Below are 21,962 nucleotides of genomic sequence, written 5' to 3'. Positions count from 1 at the left end.
TAATCATCAATATGTAATTCCTTTTCTCACACTTGATGCATGTTTTCCTGCATGTTTACAACATACTGGTTTAATCAAATCTAAATTACTATCTGTAATAAATCAAAACTAAATTAGGCAAATGTACTGGAAAATAATATATCTTAAAGTAACAGTCTAGCCATCACATGATATTATATGTAGATTTCATTTATTAAAAATGAGCCTTAAACAAGCTCATTAAGGGGCTCCTGGGTGGCTCAGTCAGTTAAGCATCTGACTTGGGCTCAGGTCACGATCTCACGGTCCATGAGTTCAAGCCCCGCATCGGGTTCTGTGCTGAGAGCTCAGAGCCTGGAACCCATTTCAGATTCTGTGTCTCCCTCTCTCTCTGCCCCTCCCCTGTTCATGCTGTGTCTCTCTCTGTCTCAAAAATAAATAAACGTTAAAAAAAATTTTTTTAAATAAAAATTAAAAAAAAAGCTCATTAAAACAAAGTAGTTTATTTTGCCAATTGTTTTCAAAAGTTAAGCAAATAAGTATATAAATTAAGTTCACATTTTTACCAATTTAGTTGTAAGAAGGTTACAAAAGTCATACATGTGGCTAAATAATTTAGTTTTTTAAAAACATTCAAACTGGAGCACCTGGGTGGCTCAGTTAGTTAAGCGCCCAACTTCGGCTCAGGTCATGATCTCCTGGCTCATGGGTTTGAGCCCCATGTCAGGCTCTGTGTTGATAGCTGGGATTCTATGTCTCCCTCTCTCTCTGCCCCTCCCCCCCGCTTGTGCTCTTTCTCTCTCAAAAATAAATAAACATTAAAAAAGTTTTTTAAAGATTCAAACCATTAAAATGAATACTGTCATAAGAAACAAGAGATTTTAGATTTCATTCAAACCGGAATTTTCCACAAATCATTCCATTTCCATGAATTGGCCAGCAAAGCCTAAACAATGATCTGCCATCTGAAAAAATCTCTGATGTAACACAGTCATTAAGTGTGACAAAAAGTCTTAGTGTTAAACGGTTTTTACCTAACAGAAATATTTGGTCTATCTGAATAAAACAGTCTTTGAATATTATTGTGAGTACATACACTGTATATGACTCTCATGTAAAGAACCACAGTAGATTCACCACAAACATAAAAGGCCCTATTAGAAATGTTTCTACACAAAACACTTGTCAACTAGCCAACTATCAAATAGCCATCTGCAAAGTTTTCACTTTCATTAATACACAGAGTTGCTATCTTTGCTTCCACAAAAAAATAAGATCAGTGAAATCAGAAATCGCACCAAACAATAAATTCTACCTGCATTCAGTATTATCAACACTTTCCTGTGATCTGCTGTCTCACCTTCAATCCACAAGACTACCAATTTAAACTATGAAAACTCCATGTTGGCCTAGTTCCAACACCAACCTCACATCAAACAGAAAGAAATGTTTAAAAGAGTCAAACAGCCGTCTTCTAACTATTCCACCAGATCCAAGATACAGTACAACGTTAAGAGTTTATTTTTCTCCTCTTCCTCTATGTACCTGTATAACATTAATCATTTCCAGGCAAGCAATTTTACTTCTTATAAGTAAACTCTGACCAGAAAATTGAAAAATGTAGTCATAAAGGAGAGAACATTTTCAATTTAATATCACTGCCTCAAATCACCCATTCTTACTTCTACACCCATTCCACGGCCAATGATTTAAGAAATAATGTAAACCGTGAAGAAACACTGTTTAATGTTCCAGCACTTTTAAAAATCAATTTCCAACAAGATAACAAGTGAATGATCAAATAGCAAATACTTTAGCCACACTATTATTCTATCATTAAAGAAATCATTTAAGGCCCCATCACCTCACCAACTGAAAGTTAACTGTATTTGTTACTCTATAATTTCATTATCTTATTGTCACTGCATTGCTGTATGTTTGACAACTCCACCATTCCTCTACAATAAACTTGATAAGTATGCCATTTCAGCACAGAAACAACAACCATCTTCCACAGTCATTTAAGTCCAAACCACAATGATATTTTACTAATTAATCAGACTATAACAACAGGTGCACATCAAACAATTCAATTATACCTTGTGCAAAAGACACAAATAAAAATCCATAAGTACTTACCTACAATTGGGAGGAGGGTCCAACGTAATCTCTGCGAGTTCCTTCTGAATTCTTTAAAAAAGACAAAGTTATGTTAAAAAAGAGACAAAGTTATGTTAAAACGTCTTCATACTCTTAACAGTTCATTAAAGTGTTATACTTTTACACTAACACTTCCCATTTGTGTGTTTTTATTTTGAAACACTAATACTGTATAAATCATCATACACAATAACATTCAAGTAGTAACTTCTACCATGATTTTGGCAATGCACCTACAAAAGGTAAAAAGACTGGCCATGATCAGTACATGTAGCCTACAGAAACAACACTGACTTAAATTAAAATGTCACTGAACCACCCGATAACACTAACCAAAATTTCTAGTTTAAATTGGAAACCTTTGCCACATTATTTATGGATCATTCCAACTTCTGATCTGTACAAGAACCTCCCCAAATAAGATGGAAAGATGATTATTAATTAAGGCTTCTGAATGATCCAAACCACTGATAAAGAATTATCAGGATCCCATTTCAACATGTGAAACTGCTATCAAAATACAAATGGGGGCACCTGGGTGGCTCAGTTGGTTAAGCGTCCAACTTCGGTTCAGGTCATGATCTCGTGGTTTGTGGGTCTGGGCCCCGCATCAGGCTCTGTGCTGACAGCTCAGAGCCTGGAGCCCGCTTCAGATTCTGTCTCTCGCTTCCTTTGCCCCTCCCACTCATGCTGTTTCTCTCTCTCTCTCTCAAAAATGAATAAATGTTACAAAAATTTTTTTTAATATAAATGGTATTCCTCCCTAAAGCCGCTAGGTTGGAGCAGGTAGAGGCTTTCCAGTTTGACATTGTTCCTTCTGCGTGGACTATCCTAATAATATGCAGGTAACCATCTTAATGTCATTGCCCGAGATTCATGCAAAAAGAACTTTTTTTAAAACCTGCTTTTCCCATGTGTTATTTTTCAACTTTGACTTTTAACTGCATCTAATTCCTTATATACATATACAAAGGCTAACAGTGCTACAACGTTTTAGAAGACTATACTTAAAATTTTTCAACTTTGACTTTTAACCGCATCTAATTCCTCATATACATATACAAAGGCTAACAGTGCTACAACGTTTTAGAAGACTATACTTAGCAATCTCTTAACTAGCATTCTTCTCTTAAATACCATTATTAAAGAGAGGCTTCGTTAAACCAAGATACAAAAAAAATTCTCAAAACCATTTCTTGTCCTTAGCTTTGGTTTTTAAACATGAGATTTGCTAACTGGATGCCTGTTATCTGGTAATTATTGTGATAGTAAATGGATGATAGTTACTAAAGTACCCTAAAAAATAAGAATCTGAAAACATTTACTCTCAATTTCATTTCATGTCTTTTTCAAGGCAACAAATGAAAATACAGAAATAGACGTGACTCCTCTGAGAGGACTGGCATCAATTTCCTAAAGGAATTGCATGTTACTAACATAATTTTCACTTTTCTAAGCCATGTGATTCAAGGTTGGGAAGGCATTATGAGGTTGAGAAAGACTTATAAGTTCAAAGCCAAAAACACTTTCATTTTAATTCTGCTATGCCATTAATTGAGAGTTATTCAGTAAAAAGACTGTTCACACCTGCATTCTCTTTCTTTCTCTCTCTCTGAGCCTCAGCTTTCTATCCTATAAAATGAAGAGGTTTATTTTCCATCCTAAAAAATGAAGAGGTTAACTTCATGATCAGTTTTATCTTTAAAACATATGATTCCTTCTGATACGGATTCTATGATGTGTTCACATACATATAAAGTATATGCAATCTATAATTAAATGAGAAATCTCAAAGATCTGATATAGAGGAACACCCTTTATGGATCTCACACAAATGTATACAACAGGCACTTGACAACTAATAAGTCCAGGTTAAGGACAGTAAACTAAGCACACACACATCCACCTCCTATCCCTTCAGGACTCCACTCGGGGCAGGCAGGAAAGGGCAGGGAGGCAAAATACAGAAAGTGAAAAAAGGAATAAACAGCAAAGAAAAGGAGATGAGAAGTTTCAGTATATTTCTGGAAGACAAAGCAGACAGGTGTAAATTAAACAGGTGGAGATGGCCAAGAAAAGGGGCTGCAGAGTGTGTAAAAATATAATAAAGACTGGGGCGCCTGGGTGGCTCAGTCAGTTAAGCATCCTTGATTTCAGCTCAAATCATGATCTTATGGTCATGGGATTGGGCCCTGTTTGGGGCTCTGCACTGGCAATGAGGAGCCTGCCTGGGATTCTCTCTTTCTCCCTCTCTCTCATTCTGCCTCTCCCTTGCTCCTGCATGCATGCCCTCTCTCTCAAAATAAATAAGCATTTTTTAAAAAGAATATAATAAAGACACATTATTAAGAGGAGGGGAGACAACCAGAAATTCCAGAAGAAAAACACCTAGGTAAGAAAAGCATAGATCAGGGCCCTGGGTGGCTCAGTCAGTTAAGCAATAGACTCTTGATTTCGGCTCAGGTCATGATCTCACAGTTTGTGAGTTCAAGCCCTGCATCAGGCTTTGTGCTGAGAGTGTGGGGCCCACTTGGGATTCTCTCTCTCCCTCCCTCTCTCTGCCCCTCCCAAGCTCTCTCTCAAAATAAATAAACTTCAAAAAAATTATTCAACAAATAGGTGAAAATACTGTATATAATTTAGACTTATGCAGAAAAACCAATAGAAGGACTAAAACCAGAGATGGCTAAGAGAGAGAGAGTCTGCTTCAAGACAACTGGGATAGGAAGGTATTTGGACAGAAAATTGTTGCTTTCCATTAAATAGGTCTCTGTACTACTTAGTTAGCAGAAACATGAATAACTTATACAAATTGTTTCTAAACCAAGAGGACCAAAAGAATAGGCATTCAAGAGTGAGCTTAAACTGTCAATGTAAACTTTTTGACATAAAAGAATTTCTTTGGGATTTTCAAATAACTCATCTTACTTTATGCTTACACTGTCCCTTTTGATTTAAAAATTGATAAATCAGGGGCACCTGGATGGCTCCGTAGGTTAAGCATCCGACTCTTGATTTCCGTTCAGGTCATGATCTCACGGTTTGTGAGACTGAGCCCTGTGTTCGGCTCTACACAGATAATGCGGAACCTGCTTGAGATTCTCTGCTCTCTCTCTCTGTCCTCCCCTGCCGCCCCCAACACTTGTGTGTGTTCTCTCTCTAAGTAAATTTTTAAAAAGCTGATAAATCATAATTTTCTGTCAAATAATGGAACTTGAACACCTCTGGATGTCTATAATTCCCGATCTAATTATTCAATACAAAAAGCAATTTATTGATAAACTTGACAACTCTAAGCCGTGAGTCAATATATTAAAATATATTTTGTGCCACACCTAAGAATGGATATATTTCTCTTGACAATATATTCATTGCTTTTCTTGACAGAAAAGATTATACTAAGAATTGCTATTTAAACAGTTGCAAGATGTCCTGCTGCTTTCAATGACAGCAATTCAATTCTATCTCAAAAGCTGTGATCATGGTATGTATTAAGTTTCGCAGTCTTGACATGTGGGGTAAGAAAGGTAGCTATTTCAGGCACTGTCCCTTAGGGTGAGGAAAAATGAAAAAGTATCAATAATTCACACTTACAGTGTACCTTTCACATGATGATCTTAGTCTATTAAAAGTGAATTAAATAAATCTCACAAAATTCTCTAAGCATTACTGTTTTATCATTTCCCATTTAAAAGATAAGGAAACTAAGGCTAGTTATTGTACACTGGTAAGGTGAGAGGCAATTATCTTGCTAAGTCAAACAAATAAATGACCTCTCTCTTATCAAAACTTTGAAGACAAAATTATTTCTTTATATATAAATCAACTAGACAATTGGCTAAATTCCCAATTTCCATCTAGCAGTGCCACTTCTTTGGTTATTAAGATACTTAAGTCAGCAAATGCACATAGTTATGGAGACAAGTCGGAAGCAAAATACAAACTAAATTTCAGTTTGAAAGACTTCACCTAATACCTTAACTGTTCCAAGAATGGTAAGAGTTACTGCATGTGACTGTCATTCGCTAAAAAGAATGGAGTGAGGGGAGGGGAAAAGAAACAACAATCAGGATTCATTTAGACTTAATTGAAGAATATGGTACCAAAATCATAGATATGCTTATGCTTACACTGTCCCTTTTGATTTAAAAGAAGGTATGAAGCATGCATTTTAACATCAACATATTGGTTTAATGGCTCGGAAAAAATGAAGCAGTACATGTGTACTGACATATTTCAAACACACATATTTCAGGTTAAAGAAAATTCAAGGGGGGCACCTGGGTGGTTCAGTAAGTTAGTTAAGCATCCAACTTCAGCTCAAGTCATGATCTCACATGGGTTTGAGCCCCTCACTGGGCTCTGTGCTGACAGCTCAGAGCCTAGAGCCTGCTTTGGATTCTGTGTCTTCCTCTCTCTCTGCCCCTCCCCAGCTTGTGCTCTCTCTCTCAAAAACAAATAAACAAACATTAAAAAGGGGGCACCTGGGCGGCTCAGTTGGTTAAGCGCCTACTTTGGCTCAGGTCATGATCTCGCAGTTTGCCAGCTGGAGCCCGGCATAGGGCTGTGTGCTCACAGCTCAGAGTCTGGAACCTGTTCTGGATTCTGTGTCTCCCCCTCTCTCTCTCTGCCCTCCCCCCACTCATGGAGTGTGTGTGTGTGTGTGTGTGTGTGTGTGTGTGTGTGTGTGTGTCTCAAAAATAAAATAAACATTAAAAAATTTTTTTAAAAACATTAAGACAAAGACGATTCAGGAACTCACTCAGGTCCAAGTAGAGCATGAATATTTGGACATGGGAATTCACAAAGGTATTTTCTTAACAGTTATTTAAAAAGAAAAAAGTGTGCCACCAAAATGCCTTTCTATATTCTTAAATGGACTGTATTCCTTGGCCACCTGAGAACTCCTACTCTAACCAACTGAGTCAACTGGTCAAAACCTTTGAAAATGAAATTATTATCAAGAAAAACACCACTCAATTAATCACTAAATTTTTTTAAATTTCAAAGTAGTCTCTGAATTAACCTAGAAAAGACAGTCAATGCACATAATAAGCCTAAAGTTTAATTCTGAATGGTGATATAAACTATATATCCGTGATTTTAAGATATCCTCAATAAATATTTTTGCACAATGCATCCTGATTTCAGAAACATTAAAAAAGTTTTTATGTGTACATTTAGAATCAAGAAGATGAAGAGTACTAATTCATTCTAATGTAGAAAACTGTAATAAACGTTTACACTGGAACACACTGGAATCCACCCTTCAACCTAACAAAAATTTAGAGTCTAAAACCAAATAGCAGTATGTCCAGTAAAATCACAATGTCTACTCCAAACAAAGTTAATTTGGAATAAATGTGATTTAAAATTCACAGTTACAGATGTGTCAACACTTGAAAGCAGTACAGTCAATTCAATGACGAGCTCAAAATAATTGTTTTATTGAACTGACTAGTCAATCAAATAAAATCATCAAAATGTGTCACTGCTAGACATAGTCCAACTACATACTTGCAAATATAACAAGTGATATAGACATTATCAAGATAAAAGCACGTCAATTTTTTAAGAAACAAATTCTTGCCAAGGAGCAAAAACTGATCAAATATGTAACTATAATCTTCCTCTTACCTCAAAATAGATGAAATTAACTTATACCATTGTTTAAATAAAGTGTCCACTTAAATGATTCCTATATTCTACGTCACTCTTCCATAATACCTTAAAAACTGAGATTTTTTTTTAAAATACGTTTCTACACAAAAGTATTAGTTCTTCAGTTACAGCACATTTCATGCAATTGAGCACTTATGTACAAAGTAATTTTCCCGAGTTACGTAAAATACACATAATCACAGCATCTGAGTATTTCTAGTTCAACAGTAGTATTATGTCCTCAAAGGTTAACATAGATCTCATTTTCCTAAAGTTTATCAAACGAACTTAAAAAACATCTACAAGACTTTAGGTGGCACAAAGTCTATAAATGACAGCACCACTGTATGAGACCTTACTAGATGGCAAATAAATGTGTTATCATATTCAGTCCTCATGACGGCCTTGTGAAGAAGTACCATTATTATCTCCATTTTACAGAAAAGGAAACTGAGGTTGGAGACGTTAAATTATGTATCTCAGATCACAGAGCTGCTAAATGCCAGAACCTATAATCAAACCCAGATCCCAGCTCTAGAGTCCAACCTGTGTACTTCTTCTGATAAATTATCTCTTATAAAATGACACTATATGGAAAAGACTTCTCATCTCAATAAAAATTAACAATAATAAATTAGAATTTTATTTTGAAATGATCTCTTAACTTTGAATCTTCTGCACACATTAGTACTGGGATCTTAATTATCCATGGAAGAACCAATCCCTACAATCAAATCAAGGTTCTAAGACACCTGTAAGTAAATACTGTGACTCTACTATGGTAGGCACTATAGATATAATGATGAATTTAAAAGATGTGGGTGTCTGCCTTCCTGATTCTCAATTTTTTCCTGAGTTCTTAGAATTTAAGCAAAAATAGAAAAAAATAAAATAACTTCACTATCAACTAAGTTGGAGGAAAAGATGAGTGAAAAATTAAGCTTTCTCTTTTAACTCAGACAATACTTCCTACTCTAACCACTGCAATAATACCAATTACTATTATGCGCTGATCAGGCACTGTCTTGGATTCTTTACATACACGTACTATCTCAAAACTAGGTCTTATCCTCTTTTTAAAGGGGAGGGGGAGGGACTAGGTTTGACTATATAATGTATACTTTGGGGTTTTTCTTTTTATTTTTTTTAATGTGTATTTATTTTTGAGAGAGAGACAGAGATAGAGCACGAGTGGGGGAGGGGCAGAGAGAGAGGGAGACACAGAGTCCGAAGCAGGCTCCAGGCTCTGAGCTGTTAGCATGGAGCCTGATGTGGGGCTTGAACTCATAACCTGAGCTGAAGTCAAACACTTAACCGACTGAGCCACCAGGTGCCCCTATAATGTATACTTTGTACACACTGTAGTAAAATAAAGTAAAATATTACCCATGTACTTGAAAAAATCATGCAATCCTCACTTTCACACACTGTACACTTAATGATCTCTCACACACAGAATTTGGTCTTTTGATACATCACTCAATTATGATTTTGAGGGATTATGGAGATCCTCCTAATGAGGGGGAAAGGCAGGGCCTCATGAAACAGACAGGAGTCTTTGCTAACTAGCATCATGGGACACCTGAGCACAAACCCAGGCAAAGCACTATCCCAAGTCTACTTCCCACAGACCTGGACAGCCCATTCTCTCCCTTTTCTGACAAGCTGAAGATGCCCTGTGAAAATCCTCATTATCAGAAGCTGATGACTGAATTACAGTTTCCTCATTTACATGCAGGTACACTCTATAACTGAGTATCTCTTATCCACTCGCTCACCCCAACCTTTCTTTCATCTTAATGTCATATTTTCTCCATTCCTACCTTTCTTATCCATACTAACTCCACCCCACATTTCCCAGCAGCAGGTCATTTTGTGCTGTGGCCAGCCAGCAGAGGGGTCATCGGGTCAGCCGACTAAAGCCCTCTGGACTTGTGGGGAGATAGCGAAACTAAACGGAACCCTGTTCTTCCACACTGGCATGTTCTAGTATAGAGGTTTAAAGCTTGAGGCTACCTGACTTTCACACCACTCCTTCAAGAGAGATCAGAGACCAGCAACACACTTCTGGGAAGGAGTTGATTACCCTAGTCCCTTGGAATAAGTTGCTGACCACTCACTATCACTCCAACATCTCTCCCTAGAAGCTCATGTCCCACCAGGAGGCCTGAGAAGGTTCTTCCCAATCCTGTGGATTGACTATACCAGAGGGAAACAAGGTCTACTACACCATAATGGTTTTGGATCATCAGGAAACAGATCCTCCTAATTCATACTATCCAATAAATATAAAGCTATCATTCAACATTCACATTCTACTATGTCTAAAAATTATAGAATGCTTTCATTATGCTTCCTATTTGATATTTTTAAAAAGGTATTAGAAAATAAGACCATTAAACCACAAAATGAGGAAAAACTGTATTAAATTTAGTTTACTTCTAAATTCTTTTCCAAGACACATTCTATAATTAAACAATATTAAAGCAGATTCTCTGGTGAGTCCAGTCCTCATAAGCAATTGATGTGGTAATAGAGACTCATTCAAATATCTACCTTCCAGATGTATCTATTGTCTAGAGAAAAAAAAATCTGTATCAAGACAGAGCCACTGCCTTATATAATGAAACCAAGATATGTTTGTTGCTAACTTCAGCATTTCTAACTTTACTAACAAGTAGTAGAAAATATACATCATTCAAAAACTATTTTAACAGATTCCTACTCACTCTTCCATGTTGCTGAACAGAATAAAATATTTATGGTCGAGTAAACCAAACTACCACACTTTTACACACGTTTTCCTATATATGCTCACTTATTAAATAATACAAACACACACACAATGAATATGTATTTTTATGAATTTGTCTATTCATATACAGATTTATTACATTACATTTATTACATTACATTACAGATGTATTCAATATACAGATTTATGAGGGGCGCCTGGGTGGCTCAGTCGGTTAAGCGTCCGACTTCAGCTCAGGTCACGATCTCGCGGTCCGTGAGTTCGAGCCCCGCGTCAGGCTCTGGGCTGATGGCTCAGAGCCTGGACCCTGCTTCAGATTCTGTGTCCCTCTCTCTCTGCCCCTCCCCCATTCATGCTCTGTCTCTCTCTGTCTCAAAAATAAATAAACGTTAAAAAAAAAAAATTTAAAAAAATAAAAATAAAAAAAAATATACAGATTTATGAATCTGTATCCCAAATAAATGATTAAATACAAAAGAGAGTACTTAAGATGATAAATTGATACTAAAACCAAAAAGGTTAAAATTATTAAGGTACCTTTTAGCACTAGTTGACAATTTAGCAGCTGTTTTGCTGGATATTTTTCCCTCCTTCTTCTTGGGCTGAACTTGCTCTCTTTCTGGTTCTTGCTGAACACTTTCACGCTGGTCTCCATCAGAACTTCCTCCACTAGTGCTTGGACTGTCATCAACTCTTTGTGCCTCAGTGGACATTTTAGATCCTGGATTAAAAATCAAAGATCATTTATTTAGTTGTGGGAGGACGACAGTAAGTTACCTCTAGAACAGAGAGAAAGAGAGCCTGCAAGTAGAATTAAGTAAAACTAATATAAAATGAACAGGGTGGTCATTTACAAAACAACTTTGGGAGCTGCCAAAACTTTTCTTTCAAAACGTACTGAGAAGAAAAAAGAAAACATACAAAATGTATACACAAAACATTCATAGCAACATTATTCACAGAGCCAAAAAGAGGAAACAACCCAAATGTCCACTAACTGATAAATGGATAAACCGAATGTGATACAGCCACACAACAGTGTATTATTCATCCATACAAAGGAATGAAGTACAATATGTACACACCACAACATGGATGAACTTTGAAAACATCATGCTCATTGAAAGAAGTCAGTCACAAAGGACAATAAACTGTATGATTCCATTTACACAGAATGTCCGGAATAGGCAAATTCACAGACAGAGAAGTTGGTAAATGGTTGTCAGGGAGTAGGAGTGAGGGAAGAATGCAGAAGGACTGCTAATAGGTATAAAGTATGCTTTTGGGTTGATGAAAATGTTCTTAAATTAGATAATGGTGATGCTGTGGGGCGCCTTGGTGGCTGAGTCGGTTAAGCGTCCAACTTCGGCTCAGGTCATGATCTCACAGTTCATGAGTTCAAGCGCCTCATCAGGTTCTGTGCTGACAACTCAGAGCCTGAAGCCTGCTTTGGATTCCTTGTCTCCCTCTCTCTCTGCCCCTCCCCTGCTCACATTCTGTCTCTCTCTCTCTCTCTCTCTCTCAAAAATAAATAAACATTTAAAAAAATGTTTTAAAGATAATAGTGATGTTGTACAACTCTAAATATTCTGAAAAACTACTAAGTTAAAATTCTCCAAGCTAGTCAATTATTTTAAGTAACCTTTCTGATAACAGAAGAACACAAAAGAACACAGAGGCCTGCATGATTCTAAATAAAACCTGAACCATATGATGGTGTCAGCACTGATCGAGCAATATACCAAGCAACTGTGTTTCACAAGAAATGGAGACTGTATTGAGATGGTGAAGGATTCTTTTTTTTCCAGCCTTGGATAAAATATCCCTAAAGACTTTCAAATTCCCTTTGCTCTTAGTTCATGTTCCCCAAGCAGCTCTAATTCTCAACTCAATTTCCTTAATACCTACCTTGATACATAGGTATATAACTGCTATAACCTGGCTAGCAGATACAAAAAAAATTCTAGTAAGTGAAAAGGGATATCCCCTCTGAACTGTCATTCCATAATAATCAATTCCTGAGTTTGGCTTCTATGAAGACATTCCTTACAACCAAACTAGCTTAAAGTGTACTGACAACTCTAACCAAACTGACAAATCAATGTCCAGACTCAAAAGGGCCTTGTGCTCGCCATGTTACCGACACCTAAGAAGTACTTTGTAAAAGAAAGATACCTCAAATAAAGCACTGTTTTTTATTACTGTAATTAGTCTAAATGTATAGCTAGTTGACAGTGATGAAAATTCACCCCCACCGAAGATTTAACTTACAGCTTCCTCTAAATGAAAGTGATTTCATAATACAAGTCTTTAATGGGTTGAAATTTTTATGGTAAGACAAACCAAAAAGCGCTGCAAGAGAATGATCCGGATGCAGAGGGGTGAAGAGTCAACAGAAGATACTGAATGCCTTCAAAGACACATCACACAAACACAACACCACCCCTCTCCACTCCAACAGCTCCCTTCCCCCAGGCCAAACAAAAATACGTCTGTACAAGCAGCTCTGAAAACACACTGACGGAGAAATGTGACTGCTCTTCTACCTGTTCTGTAAATGGAGATCATCAGTCTCCACAGCTGTGACATCTTTTATGAGCACTAAAGTCACTTAATAGAATACTGAAATTTTATACCAGTATGTTTCAAGTCTAGCTGTAACACTCCTAACATATATTTCTTGCTTTTTTTTCATTTTTATTTCACTTTAATTCTTATCCTTGGATTTAACATTGATTTTTTTTCCAGCTTCTTTCAGTTAAAATATATCAGAAGTTCAAAATCTTATAAGTATGTACATAAAAGCGTGTTAGAGCAGATGCGCATGGAAGTGAGAAAGAGAACAATTCTCAGGGAAAGGTCCTTGGATATAACAAAATGCTGTTGGCAATATTTTAAGAAATGTGAAATGAGTGAGAAATCATTTTATACATCTTAAACCAGAAGCAACCCATTGTATGAAAAATATACAGAAGCCTAAATGAAATAAAATTCTTTTTTACTGAACTTGGTCCTTCAGTTTAATAATCTATGCCTAGAGTTTCAGTTCTATCGTACGTTAGTTATAAAGCTACACATTCTTCTCAATGTTCTTATTTATGTACATTTGCACAATAATAATGCTATGAGTATATAATTACTCGAAAGATTACTCAATGACTCAATCTGAGCCAAACTCAACTTTCAAACACCACTCCAGAATATCAGAAGACTAATCTCTCCAGAGAATTATTAAAAAATACTATTATGGAGCTCCTGGCTGGCTCAGTTGGTAGAACATGCAACTCTTCATCTCAGGGTTGTGAGTTCAAGCCCCACACTGGGTGTAGAGATTACTAACTAACTAAATTAAATTAAGAAGAAAAAAAAAACTATTAAAAATATCCAAGTAGGGAGTGAGTGCTAATAGGTATGGAGTTTCTTTTTTGAGGTGCTGAAAATGTTCTAAAATCAGAGAGTTGTGACGGTTGCACATCCTTGTAAATATATCCTAAGACCACTTAGTATACTGTATACTTTGAAACAGTGAGTTTTGCAGTATGTGGAATACATCTCCATAAAGTGGTTATTAATAAAATGGATTTGAGTCTCAGCGTGTTTGGCCACTGGGAGTCTAGAGAACTGACAGATCAAGAATTGAATGGAGAAGTATTTGATTATGTGGATACTAAAAGAAGGCCAACAGAGGATAAGTATTAGAGGAAATCCTTAGCTGAAGAAAAATTCTTGAAGTGTACCGTATAGACAAAAAAGTACACAAATGTTGAGTGTTGGCCAATGAACTGTCATGAACTGAACACACTTGTGTTACCAGTATCCAGACCAAGAAATACAGCATATGCATCACCTCCTGTCACTACCCTAACTTCTAATACCATGTCTTGCCCAACTTTTAATTTTATATATAGAAATCATATGATGATATACTCAATTTGGCTCCTTTCCATAAAAAAGGAAACCCAAATAAAGGTATAATTTCTATAGTTTCACAATAAAGAAAAATATTTCATTTTCACTTTTGACCTAAGACAACTTTATTTCATCTGAATCTTAACCTACAGATAAGAAATTCATCTGAGACCGCTAATAACCACTACAGAAACTTATAGAAACAAAGTTTTCGTTTCTTTTTCAAATATCAAGAGTAAGGCAAATTTCCACTGATTTTGGTTTTGAAATGCCTCAGTACAGAAAAAAGTATTGGAAAAAAATTATTGTACCACTCAGGTGACAACTGATTTTTACGAAGAAAAAGCAGTCTACAAGCATTTTAATTAGGTATAAGTATGAAATTGTTTTGTCTTTCCAAAATACAAATGAATAAAAAGTCATGAATTAAAAGTCTTTAAAGTTATCTTCTAAATCAGCATTTTTAAATTATCTTTAAGATTAATTCCTACTTAGCTAATTTGATCGAATCATAGAAGGAAGATAAACTTAAATTCCAGAGTTAGAAACATAGTGTTCTTCTTCAATGATAGTTTCAAAGCTAATAAGATATCCCAATTTCTATTTTTATTATGGACTCAAAGTAAATCTTGGTTTCTAAACATAAAATAGAAAGGTGGACTTTTCCTCAAACATGCTATATTAAAAGTTTGGATGTTGTTTCTTCTTCAACACACAAAATAATCTTGTATTATAGCTGTGTACTCTATGTCGTAATTACATGCAGTCCTGGAAATCAGCAATATAATAAATGAAACTCACATGTTCCATAAAAATGAAATGATTCGGTTATAAATATAACTGATAACGTAAAAGCAACTATAGTCACTTCATAAATCCAACTACTGTCCAGATAAGCCTTATAACTGTATCTCATGGTATAAAACTGCAAAAGCAAATGTTCATTTGAGCTTTTACAACAGGAAAACGCTTAATCCTGTCTTTTGATATCTTATTTGTCTTCCTACTCAGATTTCTGAACTTACCTAAAATGTAAAATAAAATACAATTTTTGAAGAAAAGGTGCTATGTTCTGGGGGAGATATAATGGGGTATGACATTAAACACTATCGTCAGCATCAGCCCATATGCAAAAACACTAAAGAGCCAGAGCGTCCAAACCGCTGAGACAATTATTTAAATTGCAAGGTCCAGACTGAATTATCACATATACAGAAACATACTTTTTAAAGAATCAGGAATAAAATAAAAAAAAAAAAAAAACTAAGAAGACCTTAAAATCTTTCCAAAGCGCTAGATAATCCGAAGGTAAACCCTAGCACTTTCTTTTGTACTTTTAAATAAAAATATTTCAGTAAACTCTCAAGAATACACAATACAAAACGATGAATCTTGAAAACATGCAAATAGGTCTAACAGCCACCGAGCACAGGATGATGTCTTTCTAAAGCGGCCTTAATTTCCTTAAGGGAAGATGGATTGGACATTTCTGGTTGGTCGTGGGAAAAAAAAAAAAAAAAAAAACCCACAAGAAGCTACGCTTTATCTTCATTAGAAATGGTAAAGGGCAAAAGGATCAAAACATTATGAGAGAAGAGAGGGGGAGAAGTGGGGGAAGGAGGGCAGAGGGAATCCAGTTTCAAACCAGGCCAGTGGGGGCTGCAGAGAAGAGACCAGAGAAAAATGGGCTTCGGCTCCAAACTGTGACAAGCGCTAGGCTTCACAAAAGACCAATACAACACCCGGGCATACACAAACACACCCCACAAGGTCTTCTCCAGGAGGGCCACGGGGTTCGGTGGCGGCGCCAGACCCGGCACTCGCCAGAGAGACACCATGTGCAGCAATTATGCAATTAGGGAAAATAGCAAAAGATCAAGCCGGGCACTTTCCACCGTGACATTTATCCAGTACTTTTGCAAAGACTTAGTTCCAGGATGCGGCTGGGAAAGCAAAGGGGCTGGAAGGGTGGCGAAGGATGGGGAACTGAGAACGGAAGGGGGTAGAAGATGGACAGGCAGGGACGAGGCGGGCGGGGGTGGGGGGGGGGGATAGGAAGGAGGGGGAAGGGTGGAAAGGGCGAGAAACAGGGGCAGGAGGCTCGCGGGAGGGGGCGCCGGGAATGGGGCACGCTAGGGAGCAGAGAAGGAGAACTAGGGCGCAATTGGTGTAAGGAGAGACCTGCGACGTGGAGAGGAGGTTGGGGGGGGGGACGCCCACTAGAGGGGGGACGCCAGCTAGAGGGAGGACGCCGGGGACTGGAGTGGGGGAGCACCGGCGAGGCCCGGGCGAATACCTGAGGGAGGGGCGTCTGCGCAGGTCACGGGCTAGAGCCCAAGCGCCGCGAAAGAGGGCTGCGGAGGCGGGGGGGCGGAGGGGGGGCGCTGGGAGGGCCGAGGACGGGGTGTCCCCGCAGACGGTCTTGTCACCGAAAGCCGGACCCGCGCACCACGCACCCGGCCGCCCGGCCACGCCTGTCCCCGCCGCGCTCGCGCCCGCCCGGACTCACCCTCAGCGCCGCCGCCGCTGCCCGCGGCCGTTCCAGCTCCGGCTCCCGAGGCTGCTGCCCGCGGCTGCTGCTGCGGCCGCCCCTGACTCCTGGAAAGTGAAGCCACCGCCTCCGCGAGACGCTGCCTCCGCCCGGCCGTCCGCGCGCGCGCCCGCGAGTGCGCGTGCCCGTGTGCCCGCCCGGGAGAGACCGCGAGAGCGCGAGCCCCACGTCGGCCGTGCCGCGCCGCGCGCCTCCCGGCACCCCAAGCCCGCTCCGCCCCGCCTCCTCCCGGCGCGTGGCCGCGAGGGGGCGGTGGCGGGCGCGCGCACGGGCTAACTGCCCGGCCGGCCTGGCGAGGGGGCGGGGAGGCGGCACGGAAAAGTAAAGTGACAGCCGAGTCCCGCGAGCGAGCCGTGGCGGGGGTGGGCGAGGGCTGTCCCACGGAAAAGGAAAGGCAGGGACCAGGAGAGGAGAGGGAAACAGAGGCTAACGAGGCGACTTGAGGGGAAGGGACGCGGGGACCTTGACGGGCACGCGCATTAAAGGGCAATGCTGGCTGGGGGGGGGGGGGGGGGGGGGAGGGGAATTGCCCTAAGACGAAGCTGGGTGTGGCGTTTTACCCCCAGCCACTGCGGCCGTGGGCTGCACACTTGCCTCACAGTGTTCGCAAAGTAACTACAGGGACTGACCCTGTTGACATATTAACCAAAACTCAGACGCTTGGTTCCCACATGCACCCAAGATGAGAAAACTTCGCACTAGCCTGGAAAGTTCGCGAAGGCTAACCCAGACTCTCTACCCTACACTGCAACAGTAAAATCCTTCAGCCTTTTGGGTTGTCCCGGCCTAGAATGTACACGGTAGCTAGGAGCTCCAAGCCATTTTAACCCTGGGATATTCGGGAGAGAGGAGAAAGGAGGAGGATATTTGGGAGAGAGGTGAAAGAGCGAGTGGGAGCTGCCTTAATGCCCAGTTAAAGGCAATGGGAACAGTAGCAGTGCTGTGGGTGACCTGAGGGAACGTCGTGTTCCCCTATAATCTTCACCCCAAATAACCATAAAAAAAAAAAAAAAGAACCCACGCCTGTCATGCAAACTCAGCTTCCACAAAATTTCCCCCACCTCCAACCCTAGCTCCTTTTGCCAAATGATTGCTATTGCCGCTCCTAGACCTCTCCTATATAGGACCTGTCGCTATATATGTGACATACTCTGGAGCTGGCACCGTATGTGGGGAAAGTGGCTGCAGATAGCCTCCATAGAGTCCAGCTCAATTCAAACAGCCTAAAGAAATCAGTGCAATAAGACCTGTGAGGACAGGAGCAAGTCAAGATCCATACATGTTTCTCCAACTGAAAATCCTTTCATCAAATGCTTTCTTCAAAAACTATTACTTCATCGCATCCCTGAAAACTGGCAAAAGCAGGTATTGGCTTCCAACCTCCATAAATCACTACTGAGTAAAAAGTGGGTGTGCTCTTGTGTATTTCTTCTATGCAACACTCAACAGTATCAACAGGCCCTGTTGCCCTTAGACTCTAAAATATGTATTGGAAGACTACCAATTAGCATATTCTGAGATTCTTACCAATTATATAGCCATATATACCTCTCACAGGGTGCAATATATTAGCAGAAAGAGATGACATAATGCACAAAATTTGCTTTTTAATATTAGAATATGACCAAAATAGAACATTTGATAGATTGTCTTGAATGTGTGAAAAATTCTACATCGTTAAATATGTGTATTTTAATATTTTCATTTGACTGATTGTGTATTAGTGCATTTTGTGATGGTTTGGTGAAGATAGATGATGGAATCCCCGTTTTCTAGGTCTCTATGCTTTTCTCCAAACAGAGAACTCTTAAATGTACTCAGGTGGACATCCTGTTGGGTTTTGTTTGTTTCTAATGAATATTTTATAACAAAGCACTCTTCTGTTGCAGCAAATAACAATACTGCATTTATCTGTAGTTGTTTTCACTGTTGTATAGTATTTACTGAACGTAGGAAGTTAAGGATATAATACAAATCAGAACTGCCCTTTTCATTAAGTCAGGGAATGCCTGTTGAGTAATAGGCACTGTATAGTTGGTTGGGATATGACATTGAATAAAAGAGAAAAATCCCTGTCCTCACAAAACTTCCCTATTTTTGACCTTTCTCTTTGTTTTAAGAGCTACATCCAATTCATCTGCAAATTCTGTTGACTCTGGGGGCGCCTGGGTGGCGCAGTCGGTTAAGCGTCCGACTTCAGCCAGGTCACGATCACTCGGTCCGTGAGTTCGAGCCCCGCGTCAGGCTCTGGGCTGATGGCTCGGAGCCTGGAGCCTGTTTCCGATTCTGTGTCTCCCTCTCTCTCTGCCCCTCCCCCGTCCATGCTCTGTCTCTCTCTGTCCCAAAAATAAATTAAAAAAAAAAAAAAAAAAGAAAAAAAAAACGTTGAAAAAAATTCTGTTGACTCTGCCTTAAATTTTTGAATACACCCTGAAAAGTATCCACTTCTTCCCACCTCCCTCCCCACAGCTAATACCCTAATCCAAGCTACCATCATCTCTCAACAAGAGACTCCTACCTGACTACCTACTATCCCTCCATTCCCCCCACCCTCCATCCCAACGTACAATAGTCTAAGTTGTCCTTTAAAATCTAGGTCTCTCGTCTTCTCAAAACCTCCAATGGCTTTCCATCCTAGAGCAACAGACAAATTTCTTACAATGACTGCACGGCCCTACATGATCTGCCCACTACCCTCAACTAGGACCCCTCTGACCTCACATTGTACAACTTCACCCTATCCTCATCTCCCTCCAGCCAGAATGGGACACACCAAACATTACTCAGCCTCAACGCTTCTGACTTAACAATCTCCTGTCTCTAGAACCTTTTTCCCTTCACCTCTCCCCACCTCCAGCACTTCCTATAACCCCTACTATGCTTTCTTTTTTGCATGATCATCATAATAAATTCTAAAATAGTATATTTTTACTTATTTGTTTATTTTAGTCTTCTATTTCTCCCCTGCTCTTCCCTCCCTCCCTCCTCCACATATAAGTACCTTGGGAACAAGGATTTTGTTGTCTGAGGTTCATTGCTATACATATATTCAATAAATATTGGTGCAGTGAATGAACTTGACCTCTGTTGACTACACAATAGACATTGTTTTAATTTCTCCAATAATAATAATTAGCGCTTAGTGTGTTCTCAATTTACACCAGGCAAAGTTCAAGTACTTTATATATACTAGCTCACAAACACCCCAGAAGGTTGGTTTCATTCAGTCAACTCCAATGTACAGATGAGAACATTGAAGCTCAGAGAGATTAAGTCACTTGCCCACTGTCACATAGGTAGTGAGTAGCAGAGCTGGGATTTGAAATCAGCAGTTTGGCTCTGGAGTCTGTGAAATTCAGAACACATTAACATGAGTCCAGTGTTACTAACAGATTTCACTTGATTTTTCTCAAGTCCTCTCCCCTAAGACTCAAATTCCGTCTCCAAAACAAATAGCTTACCTGCCTTGTATTTCCTGCTCTGGTCCATCAATCCATCATCATGAACTCACTCCTTTCCTACACTTCTTATTTCTGGACTTCAATATATTGCCTACATTTTACCCCTAGCATTGGCAAACAGGAATATTTTTTGTAGGGCTCATCTTATAACTTTTGTTACTGCCAACTTCATGAGTAGGTAGAGTCACAATTAGTTTTCTAACATGACTGGGGTGTGCTAGAAAAGACCTCTCTGAGGGTAACTGGACTGGATTTCAGCAAAAAATGCGTCCTACTGGTAGAGCCAGACCTTGTTTAGGCTGTTTCCACTCTTATTAGGCACCCAGTGGTCAAGGACTGTGAAATATTTGGATTGTGCTCCCTGAAGGAAATATCATTATTAGCTTAAGTTTACCAAAGATTAGGACCCTGTGAAAATGGGATGAAAGACAATAATCTTTTGCTTGAAAGGGGCTGTAGGGCACTCTGTGGTCACTCTGAATGTCTTGGAAATCCAGAAGAAAAACACAGATGTGGGAAAATCAAAGCCCTGTTAGGCTGAGACCCTAGGACCCCATTACTCAGTACATTATCAATACAGACGCATGTTACAGGTGTTTTAAAAATGTTTGATGCAAGTTACCAGAGGGGAGGTAGGTGAGGGAGTAGGTAAAAAAGATGATGGGTATTAAGAGCACACTCACCATGATGAGCACTGAGTAATGTATAGAATTGTTGAATCACTATATTATACCCCTGAAACTGATATAGTATTGTATGTTAACTATACTGGAATTAAAATTTTAAACTTAATAAAAAAATGTTTGTTGAATGAATAAATAAGTGAATTCCTAACAGGTAATGGAAGAGTGCTGAGGACAAATACCCCTGATTTTGCCACCTGGTGAGGGACTGCCACCTGGGCCGCTATGTGTGGTTACATATGCTGCACACTGCAAAACATCAGTGGACACCATTCCCATAAGTTAAGATGCAGACACAGAAGTCTGGCTCTTCCTCCCACCCCTGGCCCCTGCCTAAGTATGGGAGTCAGTCTCTAAGATGGCCCTAATGACCCTTGCCTCAGGTATTCACATCCTAGCGTAGTCCCCTCCCACATCATGTTAGGGCTGGCTAATAAATGATAAGAAGTGATAGTACCTCACTTCCGAGATTAGTATATAAAAGATAGTAGGACTTCCATCTTGGCGGCTTGCTGGTTCTCTCACTCTCATCATTCACACTGAGGGAAGCTAGCTGACGTATTGGAAGCAACCCTACAGAGAGGCCGATGGACTAGAAGTTGACATCTCCCACTGACACCCACGTGAGCAAACTCTGAAGGAGATCCACCTTAGTCAAGCCTTCAGATGCTGCCAACTTGCTCAACAAGGTTGCAGTGCAACCTCATAAAAGACCCTGAGACAGAAACATCCAGCTAAGGCACTCTTGAACCTTGAGGCAATAATGTTTGTTGTTTTCAGGCACTAACTTTTGAGGGTAACTT

At 39.4% G+C, this 21,962-nt stretch overlaps 1 protein-coding gene across 2 annotated transcripts in view; it reads right to left on the bottom strand.

Annotated features, from left to right (window-relative positions):
- UBE2E2 (ubiquitin conjugating enzyme E2 E2) overlaps nt 1-17,120 on the bottom strand; it is a 369,863-nt gene extending 352,743 nt beyond the window's left edge. For both annotated transcript variants that reach the window (XM_042955882.1, XM_042955881.1), the window contains exons 1-3: nt 16,974-17,120; nt 11,093-11,276; nt 2,119-2,169 (exon numbers count right to left, since the gene is read on the bottom strand). In XM_042955882.1, coding sequence (XP_042811816.1) covers nt 2,119-2,169; nt 11,093-11,268 — 227 coding nt within the window. In that variant the 5' untranslated portion in view covers nt 11,269-11,276; nt 16,974-17,120. The remainder of the gene's footprint in view (nt 1-2,118; nt 2,170-11,092; nt 11,277-16,973) is intronic.
- Nucleotides 17,121-21,962: the final 4,842 nt, after the last annotated feature.

This window comes from Panthera leo, chromosome C2, assembly GCF_018350215.1.
Source record: "Panthera leo isolate Ple1 chromosome C2, P.leo_Ple1_pat1.1, whole genome shotgun sequence".
Lineage (NCBI taxonomy): Eukaryota > Metazoa > Chordata > Mammalia > Carnivora > Felidae > Panthera > Panthera leo.
The sequence above is the reverse complement of the archived record's forward strand: the minus strand, read 5'-3'. Positions and strand labels throughout refer to the sequence as shown.